This window comes from Chroicocephalus ridibundus, chromosome 3, assembly GCF_963924245.1.
Source record: "Chroicocephalus ridibundus chromosome 3, bChrRid1.1, whole genome shotgun sequence".
In the NCBI taxonomy this organism is placed as follows: Eukaryota; Metazoa; Chordata; class Aves; order Charadriiformes; family Laridae; genus Chroicocephalus; species Chroicocephalus ridibundus.
This window is the reverse complement of record NC_086286.1, coordinates 17119740-17141099: the sequence shown is the minus strand read 5'-3', so window position 1 is coordinate 17141099 and position 21360 is coordinate 17119740. Positions and strand designations below refer to the sequence as shown.

Here is a 21360-nt window from a genome sequence, read left to right as displayed (position 1 = left end):
TCAGATGCAAGAGAGGAAAAACTGAGGAAAAAATGAAAAAAATGCAAGTTGTCCTACGCAGCCAGACTGATTTACTTAATTTGCCTATATGAAAGGAATCTGAGATCTAATGCTCTACATCACATACATCTACCACAGGATTTCATCTAGTCAAAGTGTTTTCCATGTTCTACTGTGCAGTATCCTGCCTATATCAATGCATGTTCAATCACTTATCTGCAGGTCCAGGCAGCTCAGTGGAACTGAGATGCCCAGGCAGTTTAGAAAACAAAAACAAAAATGGTGACAATGCTTCACCTCACATGTAAACAGCAGGTTTCTGCATCTTTCAACAAACAAACACACACACAAAAAAGTATTTCCAAGGAGACAACACAAGGTATTCCTCTAATGCTAAGACCTCTATCATCTGTCAAAGTTCCTGTTCAAAAGCATAAAGTTGCTAAAAATCAATAGTTGCAAAGCTTTTTAAGCAAAGGCAAAATCATTTCTTTCTCACTGAGATTGTTCCTGAAGAAATGGCTGTAACATTTCTCCCAAATTTCCCAAAACTCAACTCAAGTCAGAAAACAAGCTGGAAAAATTTTAGTGGGAATGAGCTGAACGGAAACTGACAGTGATATGAACAATTAGAGTAGAGCACTACAATAAAATGCATTATGCAAACTTAGTACAAGTCTCAACAATGCTCTGCTAGAAATACTGTGTCTTGCAGACTATCTACATGTAAATATTTTAGTCTTTGTAAGACATGAACACTAAGAACTTATTACTGCAAATAACAGATGTACGTGTTAGTTAAACACATGTAAAGTTACGATGAATTTACAAAAACGAACTGCAGTCATCCTTACTCATGTATGTTTGGAGGAACAGCCTCCAAACTATAAATATAATATATTTATATTTAATTTGCCTATATTAAAGAACCCCCCACAGTTCTTCAAAGCAGCACTTCGTTGTTTGTGCAGAACACAGTGAACACACTGAAATAAACTGCCATTTACATATATTTTGTGGTAAAGTACACTACAAAAGCAGATTTGTCAAAACATTAATTCTATACTTACAGAATTTTTTAAGCAATCATCATCCACATCAAAGTTTGAAGTATCAGTGGGGCTGCTGACTTCTGGGATGTAAGGTGCCTCACAGTTTCTAATGTTGTCCCAATCAATCCCAGCAAAAAATGGATGGTTCTTAAAGTCTTCTATTCCATTTTGTCCAAGTCGATGCTCTCTGCTACAAATGAGCCTTCGGATGAGGTCCTTTGCACTTTCAGAGACATCTGTCACTTGAGCAGGGAACTGAAACCTCTCCTTAAAGATTAAAATAAGAGAAAACAGTTTATTACCATGAAAAAGTTGGAAAATCACCCTTCTTAGTGAAAATTATTATGTAGAAAAAGAAATGTGCAAATACTCCAGTTCTTAAATACATGCAGTAAGGTTTCTAGGAAAAAGACTTCCCCAAAGGACAGAAACTATTGAAATTTTTTTGCCTCCTATTTTTTCTTCTATATTTAAATTTCTCATACACTGTTGAATTCTACAGCTACCTCCATGTGGAAGAACGTTTAAGAATCTTCTGCATAAGCCAACCAATGGATTCCGCCACAAGAAAGTAACACAAAAGGAGTGATGTAATGTAGCCAAGATTCACCCCAGAGAGTGAACTAACAGCCATGTTTCCAAATCCAGATTTTTAGTTTCAAACTGCTTTATCCTAAAGCAAAGCCATCTGCAATCCATAACCATAAACTCACTATACGGAAACATACCTTTTGTTCTACATTCATGAGCATTAATATAATTAGTACATAAAAGCTCATTTTTTAATAAGCTTTCAAGTTACCCTATTACTTATTAATAATTAGCTTACAGAGAGAGACAGAAAGAGAAAGTGCACTAACTTTGTGGTTCATTATTTTCCCATAGGTCTCCACCAAGGACTCAGCATAAAAGGGCGTTTCTCCGTAAAGCATTTCATACATGCAAACGCCTAGGGACCACCAGTCACACTCGGGCCCATACTTCCCTTTTCCATCTTCCATGGCCTGCAAGATTTCTGGAGAGATGTAGTCTGGTGTTCCAACTGCCACTGAAGATTGGACCTGTAGAAGTTACATTTCCAGGACTAAAATCAACTTCCATCGTTACAGACACTGCTCTTTGTGGCACTGTGCATGTATATATAAATTTAAGCCTAGTGTTCTGGTTATAACAGTAACGACTAAACATGATAAAAAGGCTTCTAAATTCATAAAGAAATACATAAGCATACAAGGCACTACATTAACAGGCATCCCAATAACGTACTTTTGCTCAACTCTTACAAATATTTAATAGCAGAGAACGAAAAAAACTGTCAATTCTTTGGCTTACAGTTGTGATTAAGTAATTATAGATTAGGTAAGCACATATATTAACTCAAATACTTTGTAACACTCTGGGACATGACTAATAGACTGGAATTACATTCTAGTCACACCTACTATATACTGTGCAAGTTTAACTATACTACTAAAATATGATGATATGCTAATTGTATCTCATCCTGCTTATACTAAAGCTTATATTTTCAATAAAGATTAGAGCTCAGAGATCAAAACTCAAGAGATTCATAGTTCATCACCAAATACCTACTCAGCATTGACAGTGCAGCTTCTATTTATTTATTCATGAGTTGACTATGTGCATCTAAAAAGCTTTTAATATAGAGTAAATCCAAACAAAGTGTAGTCATATTTTGAACCAAGATTAGTTACACACCAATACCATTACAACTCCATTTTATTTGACATAAGGCACCTTTTCTCTTCATTAGCACACATTTTAGAAGCTAGCAAAGGACTGAAGAAAAGGTGTTTAGGAACATATCACTCTTTCTAATTTACCGTTCCATCTTCCATTAGTTTCAGACAAGAACCAAAATCTGCTAATCGAATATGTCCATTCATATCCATCAAAATGTTGTCTGGTTTAATATCCCTGCAAATAAAACACATTTCAGAGTGAGTACAAAAATTTATTGTATAACATATAGTCTAAGCATTAACTCTGCAACATCCTTATCACTCAAACCAGCAACAGATCAATAGATGGAACACAATCACTCATCATATGACGAAATTTGCATCAGGGACATTTCATGACAGGCTGTGGATCAAATCATATCATGCCTCTTAATTTTTGGAAGAACTGCGTGGTCAAATGTCTCTCATCTCTCACAGGTAGACAGGGGAATCTGACTCACTCTGAACTTTTGTACGTAAAACTTCCAAATCATGTAAAGAATTTTGATGCAGAACTCTCAAGTGAAAGATGCACGCTTATACTCGAGCTGTAAAACAAACTCTAAGTTTTACTATAGAACAAAGGTCAATGAAACCCTAAAATAATTAACACATGTTTAAATTCAGTGTCTTTCATCAACATTTTTCTCTCATGTACAAACACCTCGGCTCACTATGGACATCTGTCATACTTCTGCTGAAATTACCAACAAACCCATAGTACACGCTGCTGCAGCTCTGCTTGGCCAAATTCTGCAGCTGCCCCACTCAGGTCACAATATACATGGAAAAATCTTTCTAAACAGGCAACATAATAAATACTGCTTATTTTACAAATTTGACTCTTTTTTGTGTGTGTGTGTGTGTGTGTGTCTCATGTTTCAGAGATACGTAATATACTGAAATACAGATAAAGTGTATGTCCCCAGTAGGCAGCTGACTAGGATGAAAGCATCTGTGCTCTCCAAGTTACCACAGCAGTATTCAGTCAACTTGCAAACAACATTAAAATGTTGAAATTCCTTTTCATTAAAGTACAGTTATTAGAAATATCCATTGAGCTACATTTTTAAAATATATGATGTGATTACGTTGTTACTCTAACCTTATCTATCATATTCAAAAGGTAATTTACAACTGTATGAATAAAATACTATTAATACCTGCTCAGTAAACAGCCATTTATTAGACATAAAATCAAATCCCCTAAAACAAACTAAAAACAAGTGAAGCCCTGACTTTCCTTCACTCCCCTAACAACTTACCAATGAATGTCATAAATTGCTTTGCAAATTTCAATATATTCACAAGCTAAGATATTCACATTGCACGTGAGAGTAAGGTTTTGTTGTGTTGGGGGGGTTTGTTGTTTGGTTGTTTGTTTTTAAATAGATACTGAGTTATAAACAATGTTTACTGAGAATTTATAATGGCCAAAAAATTAGAACCACACCTTGAACAACATTATACAAGCAATGGCATGAAGGTGTCACACTGTTATACACTCAGCGACAATTAATACGGTAACAGAAGAAACCATCAGAAACAACAGAAGTTTTTTGAAGAAACAACATGTTACCCAAAGACAAATAGGCTGTGGCCCATGCTGAAAACAAATTTTAGCCACCTTTCAAACATCCAGAAATATTTACAAAGTAAAAAAAAACCACTACTTAAGAAATCATATGTTTGCATCTTGCAACTGAGCATATGGACAATTCTTTACACGGCAAATAATAAAAATTAACTGAGTCCATTCTCTAAATAACATTCTTCCACTTGATTTTTGCTGACACTGAATATTCCAAAGAATTGCAACCTCCAGATCGGATCGTTTTATTTATTTTACATTCACCCACCAAAAACATTCCTTAAACTTGTTCCTAAATAAAAGCAAACACGTGCTATTAAGACCTCCGGAATTATAACTTCAGTTTAAAACACTGAAGTGTTTTAAACACTTCAAGTTCCTCTAAAAATCAAGTTCCTCTTAGAAGCTGGACCTAGTTCAAACTAAACAAAAACATGAGTCACCCTTGAGGCTCCATTTATCTATGTTCTATCTTTTATTATATTCCCAAGAGAAATAATAATAAAAGTAATAATAATAATAATAATAATCACCATCACCACCATCATCATCATCCCAACCTCCCCCATTCAATCTCACAAAACAGCAGAAAACATGAAAAATCTCACTCTGTTGTCAACACTGTTGAAAAACAAACCTGCAAAACAACATTGAAAGCACTCAGAGGAACAAGTATTTCTTGCAAAGCAAAGTTTGTGAGACTCAGGAATAACTTAATAAGAAGAATTTTTATAGTTAAGAAAAAAAAAAAAAGAGACCAACTTAATGAATACAAACTCTTTACAGCTCTTATAACTGAAGGTATGGGTTACGAACAACTGCTCTGAATTCAACTGAACTACGTTAATAAAAGACAGTTTGAAAGACAGGAATTGCTGGCATCTGCGGAGCAGAGTACTCCATAAGCAAAGGGAAAGTTAAGAAAATTGTGAGCCCCAGAGGGGAACAAGGAAAGGGAGCAATTATTGCCAGCATAACTGAAGAGTTTGAAGGTGGTGATTATGGGGAAAAATAATGTGTCATAAAACCCACATCTCTACTGAGCCTGCAGTTGCTAGATTCCAGTAGAATTATGAGGTTTGTTCCAGGATTTTGTTTGAATGACATTTAATGACTCTCCTTCAGTGATCAGAACTGATTCTTCTCCTGTTCTAAACGGAGCACGGTCTTCCCTCTTCACACCCACTCCACATTCCCTGGCTTATCCCAGTTTCCTCACTGTATGAACTTGTTCCCTTTTCCCATGCTTTCACCTCGGCTGCAATTTTATTCCTACTATCCCCTGCCTCCTAGGCTCACCTCAAAAGTTGAGATATCAAATTCTCCACAGCCTATCAAACCCACATCTCCTCCCCTTTTGTCTCCTTCTTTCACTCTCAGCTTCTTCACTCCCAAGTCCTAGTCTCCCTGTACATACACATTTAACTGATGGTTTTTTCTCCCATCTCAGTAGCAGTCAGTATTTCCCCATAGTCACTTCCCAGATTCCCTTCCCACTGGATTCCTACTCCTCTAATACGTATTCTCACTCTTCCTCATGTCTAATTTTTGTTCTATTGCACAGGAATCCTCTTTGGCACCAAAAGGAAGAGCACTACTAACAACAAAGAGGCTCCACACTGTCTCTAGTGTCTATTTACCAACATCTCCCAAAATTGCTGGGCAAGTCCCTTCATCCTTACAGCTCTGAAACAGCACAAATCTACAGCAGAATAAAACTGAAAAGCATTTAGGGACCAAACTCTGCATATGGTTCTTTGAAATTCTTAAGATCCAGGATATTGGGGGGAAAATGATAACCTGAAAATATCTAGGTGGGGGGGCAGAAGAATGAAAATAGGTCCATGACTCAAGGAAGATTCTCTCCTGGATTTCAGCGGTGCCTCCACATCCCAAAGCAGAAGACTTTCTCACAGGACTTTTAAGAATTATTTTATTCATCTAAAATCGATACAGGAAAAGCAATGTATGTTTCTTAATCTTGTTCCTGGAAAGAGATGACACTGCTTCAGGCAGATACTAAGAAAGGAAAATTCCAGACCAAGTCGCTAAAATCTGGCAAAAGTAATGAGCAAATAATGAAAAGTTATATGGTTTAGTAAATAGACCACTGGTCTGAATCTCTGTAGATAAGAGTTACTGGGTGATAGTGGGCAAACCATTTCAACATCACTCAACGATAACACTGGTGCTCAGTCAAGCAACTAATATCTGGCTAGAAGGCTATGGAGCACTAATACTCTAATAACCCTGTAATTAGTTCACTATAATAAAAGAAGGTCTGCTCACTTGAAATATGAAATAATAATTCCATCTCAAGAAGTATAAGCATTTGGAAGCCATTTTATGAGCCAGATTTATAGTGGGAAGAAGTACTGAACTGGGGGAATTGCTCTGACGCCATTGTGGCCTCTGGAGACTCCGAGTTCTTTCAGTCCTACTACTGAGAGCAGCTTCTGTGGGAGGTCCAACGTGCAATGGGGACAGGTTGCCAGAGTTAGACCTGGTACAAATGAAGCTAGTACAAGTTCTTCAAATGTACTCCACAGTGACTTTAGGGGGCACAGGCATCCAGCACACCCAAAGAAATATAAACCTTCCTTAAATCAACTTTATTGTAGCATTGCCACCTGAGGATGTGAACCAAGCAGACCACTGGCTGGCTTTTTTTTGAATGAGTGATATAATAGCATCAGAGGAGCTAGAAGTCTGGACTAAATAAAATGCTTTAAAAACACGTATGTCCATTTAAACCATGTCTCCAACACAGAGTACAGGAATGCCTTCTATTTTTCTGAGCTGCGCTGGCCTTGACCGTAGGAGAAAATCAGCACTGCACAGCAGCTTGGATAAAGTGATGCTCTTTGTGTTTGTTTTGCAGACTTCCGTTATTCGCTGCTATACAACTGGAGAATGCTATAGGAACAAACAGTCTGTGTGATATTAGAAACTTCATTTGCACAGAAAATAAATGTGGAAGCTTATGAAAAAATCTGAAAGATTTTTTGTTTTAATGAACCATTTTTCATAATGCTTCTTGGTTTAATTTGGGGAGCTATTCTTCAGATTGGCATGTTTACCCGGATGACTTCACTCACCTCTCTTTAAAACAGTTTATTTTCTTAAGCCATAATTAAAACCCAAACATTTTACATACTAACTGTGTTAATATAAACAACATTCTGAAACGGGACTACAGCAGACATCTGGATTATTGCCATTCATTTTGATTTCTCTGTTAATGAGCCAGAGTAGAATTTCATTTGTTCAGTAAGACTCAAGAAAAAGTATTCCCTCTGAGACGTGCTAAATCCGTAGCACATTCCAGCTGTAAAACAAACTAAAAAGAATTTTTAATACACGTGAATATATTTTTTTTCCTGGATTCATTTCTGATACCAAATGAAACTTTAGGAATCGTGAGGTCTTGCATATTGAAATTTGGACTAGACAACGTCCTGAAGTTCCTTCCAACTTGAATTATCTTCTTATGGTTTCAAAGTATACCTGTCCCTGAGGTTCATCTATGTCACTCTTTGTATCATTGAATCCACGTTATTCAGTTATTTGCAAGACCACATGGAGTTCCTCAGGTCTACAGCAGAGGAAACAGCAGATTCCAGAAGAATCTTAATTTTGTTTTATGAGCAGCTTCATGGAGGCACGGGACCAGACAAACAGAAAGGAAGTACTTCAGAAATAGAGTGACTTTTAATGCAAGAACTGTAACACAATGATTAAGCAGCAGCTGTGTAAGACAATACCAAAGATGATGCCAGTGGACCAACTCACAGACTCACGTATTTATGCGACAATTAAAGAGTTTGTGACCAGTAGGGATCCCGCTTCTTGGTAACTGTACAGTTATGACGCAGAATGTGCTCGCTTTGGTTATTCATTTGTAATGTATTTATTCTTTTTTTTAAAAAGCAAAAATGATCAAGCAAAAATGGAGGAAAAGGTGAGTCCTCTGTAACCAATATCAACAAAAGGTGGCCAGATGGTGCGAGGGGGCATCTCTCAATATGCCCTTATTGGAATAAACATTTCAGATACTAAGGGACTGTCCTCACGTACAGAGCTGAGCTCTTAAAGCAGCAGAACTGGAATGACAATAAAGGGGCTTATGCAGTTCCAAACTCAACAACTACAACGTGAGCTGAGCTGAAGAAAGAAACGGACCTGAGTGAAATCAAAGCAGCAATTCGATAGCTGAGCTACCAGTTTACTTTAGCCCACTGGATAAGAAAGGGATAATTTGGAGAACAAATTTTTATTTGTAATGTTAACATTAGAAAAGCATGGAAATTAATTAATTTTCCTGAACAGGTCACATGCCCCAAGACATGGTGTCCTTGAATAGTAAAGAACAAAGTGAATAGCTTACGTTAAATTATTTTTCTGTGAAATCTTCGCATGAACAGTATTTTTTTAATGCTACCGATGCAAATTAAAATACAAGCAGATGAGAAAAATAAATTAGTTTCAGGTGTAACTGCTGGCACAGAAAAGCTGATCCAGACAGCTTATTACTAATTGAGGATTTCACAGCACATTATTTTCTCATTATACATGCAAGAGCATTCCACAAAAGTATAAATCAAAAGGTTAAAAGCAGACATCAATGGTTATAATTACCCACTCTTACAACAAGAAATGTTATCCTTTGCCAAGTTACCTACTCTAAAAAAACATAACCAAGTTCTTACTGCCAGAATGCCTGGACTTTTTATCCAAAATTCCTTCAGAACACAGGATTATCCTTAGTCAGGACAGAAGTTTGGCAAACTGTTTATTCCACTCCCTTCTGTTGTTTCAGGCAGACTTTTCTTCTACACTCCTCTTCTCCTCACACAGAAATGCTACATCCACAATAAAAAAAATGAAGATATTTGGTTTTGGCAGCACTCCAATCAAAGGAGAAAATTTGGTGCCTGTGAAGTTTTTATTAAGGTATTCAGTGATGCCATACTGACAGCCTGCTTTAGATATGTGGAGTGAAACAGCTGGTAAACTTCCATCAAGAATGCTAGTCAATGGATGCATTTTTTTCACAGCAAACCCATGGACATTGATGTCCAGGAGCTTATTTCTATTTTCCATTACAGTGTACTGGGTTATATCAAAGTTGCCATATTCTGCCAACTACAGTTTATCTGAATTCTAGTGAGCAAAACTAGAAATACGCTCCGTCTGGCAGAAAGACCGATGTGCACTGAGCCAAATTAGATTTGGACAGTCGGCAGTTGTTCTTCAGTAAACCCAAGAAGATAGGCTGCACAAGATAGCAGCATGAGAAAACTGGAATATGTTGTACCTCATTAACCGTGCCTCTTATCAAGGCTCTACGGTTCCTTCTCCTAAACAGACACTCCTTCACTTTTGGGTGGAAGCCAAAAAGTGCATATTTCAATTGAATTCAAAATCATTTGAATAACTTTGATCACAACCTTATTATTTACATAGCACCCAAACAGTTGCATCATGTTTGTATATTAAACAAAACCTGCTTCATATAAAGCTGACAAACTAAAGCTTGCAACTGAAAAAGCCGTAGTAGCCTTGCATAAAGACTTGAAGTCAAGAGGAATAATCAAAGACCAAACACTTTAGGATTTAGGCCTTAATACGCAAAGCAACTACATGGAAAACATAAATGCTATAAATAATCTTATTTTAAAGTTACAATGAGAAGGTTCAACTTTTTTTTTTTAAACGGGATCTTAATACTGTAAAACTCCCTTGTTTTCCCATTAACTCTTGATAATAAATCATTATGTATGTGTTGTTCCAGGAACGCCCAGTAATTCACCTCTACTAAAAGAATCTCACTACTCTCGGCAGCAGGAGATTCATCTAAATCTCATTAAAGTCAGTGGACAGACTCCCATCAATTACTAGGAAACATCAACCAAACCAAGACAATAAAGGTTCTAGATCTGTGACACAGTCATTATTTATTGATCAGTGTGTGCAATTTTATATTTATACTGTTATACATCCTAATCAAGTTTTATTCTTAATAATATTACAAAACTAAATGAAAGACAATACAGAAATCAAGGTTTCACGTACTAGATGCAGTACATGTGCTACATGACATACAGAATCAGGTACTGAATCCAAACTTACTTAGTTTCAGACTATACGTTCTGCCAAAGTGTACTTTTTAAATCCCTAATCTATATTGAGAGAAATAACTTCTGTGTCCACTAAAAATAAGGTAATTACATTTCTCTTTTATTACAAAGAACTTAACACCACAGACTTGAAGTATACCATGCAAAAAATACTAAGATGAATTGTTATCCACATTGAGTGTGGGCAACACAAGAAGTAATGAATTTAAATCTCAGTGAATGATACTTAGATGAGACATTAGAAAACACTGTAATAATGACAGTAGGACACCGGAACAAACTGCTTAGGGAAATTTCACCATCTCCATCACTGTAATTATTATTATTTTTTTAAGAACTGGTTAGACAAACATCTGTCAAGAGTGGTTTAGCTGAAGTTTGCTCTTGCCTTGCAGCAGAAGAAAAGTATTAGCTGACCTCTCCACGTCCTCTCCCAGTCCATCTCTCTACAGTTTCAAACTGCTCTTTAATTTCTGCCACTCAGACAAGTATTCTGGAACGCAACACAGTATTTACCTTATGGTATCCAATGTTCTTTATGAATTTCAAATGCTAATAAAGGAAATAATAACAAACAACAGAGAACGAGTACATCAGCCAATGCATATACATCTTGAGTTTGTTCAGGCACTGATATTCATTCCTGAACACTTGAACTGAGTGCGTTACTGGCTTATAAATATATGCTCCACATCCTATTATAATGTCCTAGAATTAATTTACCTTAGAAAAATGTCTCCCTGTGGCCTTTGTGCATATATATTTGCTTTCAAATAATGGATCTCTCCAATATGGTACCAGTTCTAAAACAAGGATAATTATTTTTAAAAGCTGTTTATATCCAATTTTTTTCCCTTTCTTTAAAAAGTAAGTATAATGGGTGATTTGAAAAATTCTTGTTGATAAGTGCTTGGCAGTTACATACTCCCTCTAGCTATTGTCTTTCATCTAAAATACTAATCCACTGTCAGAATCAGATATTTATGGAGAAAAACTTCACATCCAGGCTAGGTCCCTCATGCGGTATTTTGAAGAGGTGTCAGGGCAAAGTCACTTGTGACGGCTAAGGATTATTTCTATTGTCTTGTCAGTTTTACAGTCTAAACCCAGGACACACTGCGTCATTTTATGACCATTTTAAATTTAGTACCTTACAATGCTGATTTACAGATGTAATTTTAAACACCTATGAAATAAAAATAAAAGAGTTGTAGACATTATCAGAAAGACAATTCCTTATTGTAAACAATCATGGACCTAACGGAAAGTGTGACATCCAATGCATCCTGAAACTGGTAAAAGTGCAAATAAACAAAAAAAAGGAAGTTAATTGAAATAGTCTGACTACCAAACATTGGAACCGTCAAAAACCAAACAAATGAAAAACCAAAAAAAATGAACTCTTGCTCTTACAGAAGAGCAAGAATATAGAAACTAGTAACTTTCCTCAGGGTTGTCTCATACCTGAGTTATTCACATTAAACCAAAAAACTTGCAGGGACTCAAACATAAAATTGGGCACACATAAAGAATTGAACATTTGAGTCTTTAATAATGCATTGATCTTGAACACAATAATATTGTTGAGTAAAAATTCATGCATAAAAACATAAGAGCCTTCTACTGTATTTCTTTTCAGGTAATTTTAATAGCTTCAAATAGCTTTTTATGATGGTCTCAGGATGCAACATATCTGAGGCATAAGCATAAAAGTTTTGAAAGATGTGCATATAAAAGATGAGAGAAACACAACAAGAATTTTTAAATTTTTTTTTTTTTTTTTTTTTTAGAAACAAAAGCCAATTTGAAAAACAAGTATTTGGTTTGAGAAGACCAAACATCAGCATAGGATATCAGTAAAAACTGCTACTAACTGAATGCAATCTGTAAAGCTCAAGGAGGAGCCAATGCTCAGGGAAAGAGATACATATTCTTACATGAATCAGGACAAGTTGTAATATTACTACAGAACAATACTTATTGATCAGTCATTGATCAAAGATAATCCAGAATTATGATTCATTTGAAAGGACTAACCAGAATCCAACAGGATGTGGTGCTTGACAATCTGCTCTCCTTGACCCTGCTCTGAGTCCTGCTCAGAGGGTTGGACTAGTTGATCTCAAGAGGTCCCTCCCAACCTCAACCATCCTGTTATTCTAAAGTTCTGATTAAAGCTGCCTTTTCAATTTTCTTTCAATAATAACATTCTGATTCTATTGTATCAAAGCTTCCCAAATCTAATTCTGAAATGCAGTAACATCAAGATACTATATATTCAGTTGTAGCAGCATATATACTTTTGCGTTCTTCTGGCTCAAGAGAGAATGCGTCTTTAGCCTTACCATTAATAAGGTGATTGTCATGATCATTTCTTGATATTCAGTAGTTGTCAGGCTTACAAAATTTGTTAAAATTAAAAACTCTAAAGCTCTAAAGTCTTGACAAGGAGAAAGCCCCTATTCACCCCAAAATGCTCGGCAATTGAGGTTAGTCTTTGACATTGCTGACACTGTTAAAATAATAAATGCTGTCAAGGTTGGGCCCAAGCCAACAGATAACGCTATATGAGTAGCCATCCACACCACTGCCCCTTTGCACAGGTTTTTCTCTGCATAAGAAAGAAAGAAGTCCTGGCTCTCGGGGGAGACTCTTCTCCTCCTAAGAATGGCTTCAGCACACGAGTCTGCGGCTACATCAGGGCACAGCGTACGACTCTCCTCGTGTCTCAGAATTATGGTAACTACCACAGCCCCGTTGCCCCGAAGCAGCATCTTTCTTTCACGTACCAATTTCAAAAAGAGTTTACACTTGCTGCCAGATAATGTTAAAGGATCAGCTAGCTGGTTTATTCTACTGAAATACAACTTCATCATATGGTTTGCCCCTCACACCATAAGTCCCAGCTACAGTCACAGGTTCTCCTAATGTCTCTTGCTTTTCTTAATTAAGGACTCTGTCTTCATCCTGACTCCCCAGTTAATCGTGCTGAAAGTCACTATCCAACAATTTTGAACTTAAAAGCAAAAGAAGACAAGAATTCTTTCATTTATTTATTTTAAACTCAGGTTTACAATAAGACTTTTAGGTGGTACAATATATATGGAATTTGCTGAAGATGCAAACTAGGTACTATTCTGGCCTGGACTACTTATCTGAACCTCATATTCCAGCACATGGATTGCTTTTTCTCATAATGTTTTCCTTAGCTAAATTGTTTGTAAATTTGCAGTAACTATATGCATGCATCTTTATTATTATGAAAGAATATTCTCAGGAATACGCAGGCGCTGGAACAGAGTACATATATCCTTTTCTTTTGGATATGTTTATGTCAGGACTGTTTGCTTATTGATGGTTCTTCAGAAGCCAGTTACTTGCAGGCAGAGGGTCCAAAACAGATGTTTAAATCATACCTTTATCTGATTAATAAACTGTGCCTACACTGAAAATACAGTAATAACTTGAAATGAAGGAGCCTTTGGGGAAAAAAACTATGGCAAGGAGTGGACTGCTCACCTAGCAAGCAACCTACACCAGAGGGGCCCTGAAGAAAAAAAAAAAAAAAAAAACAGTTGAAAATGGGCTGTGAACCACAAGTTTTGCCACGGTGGGTTATGTACTATTTGTGAAGGAAGAGTTGAGAACCTTTCATTTACACAGCATTTTGAAAACAAAACAAAAAGCCTGATTTCATTTCTCTGCCTCCATCTGGTGTTCCTCTAGTTTTCCAATAAGCCACAAATACATGCAGTGGAGGACCTGGCTGAGGGCACTCACTATTTTCGCCTCTAACCTGCCCAGCTGTCACAACGCTTTTTTTGGATCTGATCATTCTGCTTATAGTTTCACATTCCTCAACAGAAACTCCACACCAACAACATTCATCAGAAAACGGCCATTTGAGTCAACACTCGGAGAATAATGGCCTTCAGGTTCAAGCCCAAAGTTGCATGAATAGTGAGAAACAATACTAAGTACGTGGCAGACAAATAACTATCATAAAAGTGTATTCAAATACCTCAAAAACAGTTTGCTCTTTTTTGTGGCAGTCTATTAGATGATACTTTAAAATACTTACTAAAAAAAAAACAAAAATCAAACTGTTTAGGCTGATGGTGTTAGAAACAAGTTTCATTGACCACCCAATTTTAAATATTCAGTTTATTCACTGAAGATTTCAATGCAATTACAACAGAATACCAAGCAGCTTGTTTGAACTCTGCGAACTTCAGTTGACAGAGCTATTTCTGGGTTGCTGAACTGTTCTTTTTGTATCATTCTACACTTTTACTCCAAAAGACAGGAAGAGAAGTGTTATCCTGACAATAAAAAAAAAAAAGAAAAAATAGACTGTATATTTGCCATGTTTTGCCATGTCAACTTTATTGGAATTCCATTTTGGCTTCTAAGAACTTAAGTAAACAGATTAAGAACTCCACAACCACTACCTTGCAGCATATTCTAAAGATTAAAAAATTAAAGTCTGCTAAGTAAGGCTAATTCATGTCAGAGCTTTTAGATTTCTAATAGTATCATGAGTTACTGGCGGGTAAAGGAGTAGAAAGAGTAAGCTCCTTAAGAATGTTATGTCCATCTGTGAGTGCCATCTGTCAAAGAAATCCTGAAAGAAGAGGCTAAAGAGGAATCCAGAATATGCCCAGCTGTTGTACTGTAAATTACTACCTATGCTAGATAACCTTAACACATACTTCTAGGCAGATAAATGCTTTCTTTCCTTTTGATTCTCATTTTAGATATGCAATCTCTGCATCTCAGTACAACCATACATAGTCTCTGAAACAGCTGATCGCAATGAATATTTCTTAGAGTAAATTAGACAACATAAACAGAGAACTTGATTAGTTTTGACGATGACAGTCAAAAAACCATTTTTCATATGCATTTTTTTAAATGCCCTGATGATACTAAGAAAACGATTCACAGAAGAGTGTTCACTCAGATGCTGTCTGGACAATTTAACAAGTATTAATATATATTCCTATATATGTATTTGCATGTGTGTCTGTATAAGCCACACATACATGTTTTTTTAATTATTAGGGATATTTGTAAGTGCTCTGAGCTGAAGCAAGCTGTTAGTTGCAAATCACTAGAAAATTCCTGGGACTGATGAAACAAACTAACCTGCTGCATCCATACTGCATCCCACAGCATCTCTTCCCTAGTCCTTTTCTTTCTTTCTTTGGGAATAAATACACAGATATAAATACACCAAGAATTATGGGAGGTGAGGGAAAGGGAGGTCTGTACAGAAATGAGTTCTGAAATCACTGGATGCTTTTCATTTTGCCAAAGGAAGGATATACAGTCTTAATATGAGGTTGATCTTATTCCTCTCCCATCCATGTACTCCATCAGCAATAAAAATCACCATGAAGCTATAAAAATATATTAAAGGGGGGGGAAAAACACACAGAAGAATGTAGAACATAAAGACACGTAAAACGTAAAGGAATAGAGAGTACATTACAAAAATTTAAATAAATTGTTTCTTGTTCCTGAGTTATGTGGGAAACAGAACAAAGATAAGATGCAAAGGCTGCAAAGTAGACCCTGGAGGCTAAAAAAAATGGTTTCCAATGAGAAGAAAACCAATGTCGTCCCAAGAGAACAAATATATACATCAAATACTTGCCATAGTTGTTGCAAGCATGTGAAGAAGCACTGTTATATCCTATATATTTTACTGTTTTTCCCCCAGGCTAGTTGGCTTTAGATTTCACATATTTTCTGAAAGACCCTCCTGCCCAGCAGGAAGAAGAATGTTTCAGAAAACAACACTACTGTACAGCCATTTTAACGTGCTGCACAGATCCTTTGCTTTCTTCTTCCTTCATCCAATAAAGGTTTACTCAGCAGTTATACAGATATTTGTGATTCCTCTTTTTTAATTGAAGTCATTGTTAAGATTATCTATCCCCTCCAAAAAAAAAAAAAAAAAATGGGGTGGGGGGGTGGGGTGGAAGGGGGCTACTGAAGAACAAGAGACAAAAGCATGGCTTGTTCAAATATGTCTTCTACTTAACTGTGCCCTAAATTAACAGTATATAGGTTAAATGCTAATAGGAAAGAAGATTCCTTCCCAGTGAGTAGGTAAAAAGTAGAACAGTGGAGAGCAGAGAACCTACTACTCTTGAAATAATAAAACTAAATTTAGGATAATATCTCTTGCTTCCCCTCAGCTTGATCATGTTCTTTACTATATTGCAAATATGGCACTGTATTTATCACCTTTTGGTTATTTGGAAACAATTAAAGGTACTAATTAATTACTTTGTTGAAGGACTTCTACTCACAAGTTGTTAAATTACAGCAGAAGATACTGATATTAAATATAAGAAATGCAAAGTCACTGATTTTTAGGTACACAGGAAAAGAAAGTATGAGCATGTGTGAAAGCACATCTATACATGTGTGCAAGAGACAGAAGAAAAAACTGTATTTCACCAGAAACGTACATTATTTCATGTTGTTACTCATTCCACGTCAACCATATGAACAGCTGCTCATTCAACCTGACTGATGTTGATACAGGCTGAATCAAAGCTTTGCTGGAGGCAGCAAGAGAAAGAATGAGTGCCTTGTAGGAGTGTACACTTGGAAGGCTTTAGACTGAAAAGAAAGAAGCAGCAGAGGACCGTATCGTTTCCTCTGTGCTATTCCACAGCCAGCTGGAAGAATCATATCGCGACCCTCCCATGAAATTCTCAACCAAGTCCTCCGCAGGGAGACCAGCACACAGGGTGGAAGAACCCACCAGTGTGGAAGGAGCTGAAGAGGGACAAAAATGTCTCTAAATCAATGAGGAAAATACAAATGAAGAAACTTACAAACCCTCCCACCTCTGTCAGAACGTAATTTTTTTTTCCTCTACTGTATCACTCAGGACTCCAAAATAATTTTTAAAGGGGGAAAAGTAAACATCGTGCCCAGTTGCTCAGCCTAAGAGCCCTGAGTGGGAAGGTCGTGCTGGCCTGCTCAAACACCAAATGAACACACTGCACCGCAGCAGCCGCGCCTGGTACCTCACTCTCACCCGCGCCACCGGCCTCCCCCAAACCTGAGTACAAGAAAAGCTGGTAATGAATCTTTTGAATCAGAAGTCCTACCCTGACAAGTAAAACAAGATACATTTTATATTATTATTTGATATTAGCTTTTCAGTTGTGCTAAACCAATTCAACATGAAAAAAGTACAGGGTTTTTTCTGACTACATCCAGAGGGATGGCAAGGCAGGAATAGAAGACTCCCTAGAAGTCTCCTGTGCCCCCCTGAAAAACAGTTTTACCTCTTCTTGAAAGATGTATTTTTTCCTCTTATTTTTTTTTTTATTTTGAGACACTAGGTTGCTCTCCTTTTTGACACTAAAATTACATTTAAAGTAACAGATCTGACTTATATAATGAGGTTTTGGATCTTCACTTTAACTCCTTATACTCAGGGGTTCTTCTAGCCTGTCTACTTTTCAGTCTGCGGAGGATTTGGATGAGACTTTTATAAGAGACTGAGGCTATGATCCTTCCTCTGACCATGGGATACCAAGCAAGATGAGACACAGTCTGGGGATTTTTTCTCCTCAGACCAGCCTGAATCATCTTTGCTGTGCAGCACAAACATCTATGGAAGCAGAATGTGAAGGGCAGAAAACAGCCTACAGGAGAATGTGGCCCATGTGAGAATGTGCTTCAAATTCATAGCCTGATGGTTGACTATTTCAGTAACAATCAATTTTATTAATATTTTTTTCCTATGTTGCTTTTTCACATTCATTGTTCGTACAAAAGTCAGTAACTGCAGAAGGAAGGAGTTTGTCAGAGAGAGAGTTTTTGAGTCTTTAAAATGCTGAAAAGCAGCCCCCTGAGCGGACAGCTGAAGGGGAAGGTGGTAAGAGTGGGGTTGTACCGATTTTGCTGAACCACGCAGGTGAACCAGAATCCTGCATCCCAGTGAAAACTATAGGAAGAGATTTGAGCTTTGCCATTTTTAGATCCTATGGTGGAATACAATAGAATTCCTATTGAGAAGTTAAAATGAGAAAACGTATCATAAGAAAAGATGCACGTCATAGCACTGCCTTTTTTTTAATTAGAGATTAAGATATGATTGATTTGATATGCCTAAATTACAAGTGTTGTATTAAAGACAGGTTCAAATAAAGAACTGCTACTACTGAGGGAAAGCTGGGGTTGAACTCACATTTTTAAAAGTCAGAGAATACCATTTTCGAACAACCAGTTATTTAGGAACACTCAACAGTACAAAAAAAATCGTCACCCCCTCACCCCCACCCCCTTGCCAAGTCTGCCTCAGAAGTCACTCATGTATCCCTCCCCTTCTTGTTTCCCTTCCTCCCATGCTTGTTTTCCATCTAGTATCCTCCTCCATTTAAATAGCTGGTCACTTGGAGGATCAAAGTTGCTATTTTCAGTCACTTAACCTACAGTTAATCTCATTGTTGCTGGCCTGTTTAAGTAGAATTAGTTGTCTACTGTGCATCTAAATGGCTAACAAGGAAAATGACAGTAAGTCCTTGGCTATATGTAATGTTCCAGAAGTGCACTGCAGAACTCACAAAATGAGCAGTTTTAGCTCATTTTAGCTATACAAAGCAGTTTTGATGCTTGTTTTAAAGAGCTGATTGATATTTGAATTGATATTTGAACTTAGCTGACTTGATTAATGTCTGTATTAATCATTATTGTCTGTCTGAGACTCAAGCATTGCTTTCCCCTCGCTGAAACTAAATTGAAAAGCAAATTCTCTGGAGGAGGAAACAGCAGTTCAGAACTTAAACTAGCAAAAAGACCAGTTACACCTATCAATGATTTATTAACATGATACATAAGCAGAGTTAATAAAAACTTTCTTTGGACACATCTTATATCTGATCTGCTTCAGATCAGATCAGTCTGAGTAAAAAACAAAGTAAAAATTTTAACTCATTTCAAATTAATCATCCTGTAAGACTGTCCTCATGTAAAGCGTGCAGTCAAAGATCATTCCTAACTGGTGCCTGTGCCTCAGCTCCAACTGGGAGAGACTTCCCTGAAACTCACCACCAGCCAAAAGGCCCCCGGCAAGGTGTCTATTTGAAAAAATGGAAAAGTTTTTCCACAGTTCTTTACGTTAACAACACCATTACCAAAGTATTCTGAGAAAAGCAATGCTTTGTAAGTAAGCAAAGTCATCTACATGCCTAACACTATTTTTGTTTACAGATTAGAAGAAAAATGCTGATTCTGTTTTGAAGTATCAGAAAGCAATGGATGGTGTTTAAATATTGAATTTTTAGTACTCGAGACAACCTGTTGCAAATAGACAGACAATTTGATGCTTGGTTCCATTAACAAATAAAAACATTCCTTTAAATGTCTACATAAATTCCCTTCTTTCTTTCTTATGGATCTGGAGCAAAGGAGTATACAAGCTATGTAACAGCGGGCAAGTACTGCCTGACTTACTTTAATACAACAAATAAAACAAAAACACATCACTGAGATTGAAATGCCATAAACACATACTCACTGATATAAAATCATGGTTCAAAAGGATCAGTTAGACTAGAAGTTTACAAAAAAAGCCTCTGGCACTCTCCTGAAAATTGCATCTACTGAGGTTAAATTCAACTCAAACACTGCATTGACGTGAAATCCTCCATTCCAGGTGCATCAGCTGGCCTGCAAGACCAGACTAGGCAAGTAACTCGGCCATCTGCTTCAAGATAAACTTATTTTATAAAATAAGTCACATGCATCTTTCTAGATAAATTCTCAGAATTTTGTGGGTTTTCTCCCTACATTTCAGTTGTTGTAGTATTTTAAAGACTTTGTTGCAAGACCCTAAAAAATTGTAACGCTAACAGACAACCATCAATTATTGACACTTTTATAAAGTACGCAATACTGAGAGAAGATTGGTTATTTAGGAACAATAACAAGGATTTACTAGTTGAATTCTGGTTGAGCTAATCATGTTTTTCTCTTAGCTAGACCCAATTTTCCAGTTTCCTGTTACCTGCCTATGGTCAGCTTTCAAGCTCCCTAATAAAGCCTATTGAAGGGACCAGCTTTGACCTCCTGTGAAGTAACACGCAGCAGATAAGATATTCAGAGTTCTTCTGCTTAACATATTATGCAAATGGAATTACAAAACTCAATAAGATTATTAGTGATGCTATTTGAATGTTGTACAAACTAGTATCACACCACCAGGCACTTCCAGCCAAGAATTCTCATTACCATAAAACACAAATGAAGTCAAAGCCTGCAGTATGAATCCCACACAAGCACGTGTATCTCAACTATTTCACACACTAGCTGCATTTTTACCTTAAATGTACATTTGGTCTTCAGTAACTGCTGCACTGTGTTCAAGCAGACCAGTTACAGAGAATTTCAATCATAACAGAACCCAAGAACTAAACCAAGATTGTGTCAAAATTTCTAACAGGAGACCAGAAACATCTTCATCCCAGTTCAAAATACTCTGTTTTCATGTGACAACAGGAATTTCCTGAGTTTTCAGAACAACTCTTGACAACACAGTCAAAACGTTATACAACACTTTCTAGCCCACAGAAATTGGTACCCACAACAGGAAGACACACAGGCAAATTTAGAGTGGAAATGCAGGGGTTTTATATTATATTGTCCAAAATGTTTCAGCGTGTTAGAGGTTTCATGTTAGTTTCATCAAGGCACTGTAAAATACGCACATTCAGTTAGTGTAAACCGGGAGGAAGAAAGACATGACCACATTTAGACAGGCACAGTTTTGGCAGGCAGCAACATAGAAAGATTATGGCAATACA

General features: G+C 36.8%; 1 protein-coding gene across 9 annotated transcripts in view; it reads right to left on the bottom strand.

Moving 5' to 3' along the window:
• Positions 1 to 21360, bottom strand: part of CDC42BPA (CDC42 binding protein kinase alpha) — a 186792-nt gene that overhangs the window by 75908 nt on the left and 89524 nt on the right. For all 9 annotated transcript variants that reach the window (XM_063328167.1, XM_063328162.1, XM_063328163.1 and 6 more), the window contains exons 7-9: positions 2897 to 2990; positions 1913 to 2113; positions 1071 to 1319 (exon numbers count right to left, since the gene is read on the bottom strand). In XM_063328167.1, the coding sequence (XP_063184237.1) occupies positions 1071 to 1319; positions 1913 to 2113; positions 2897 to 2990 (544 nt within the window). The remainder of the gene's footprint in view (positions 1 to 1070; positions 1320 to 1912; positions 2114 to 2896; positions 2991 to 21360) is intronic.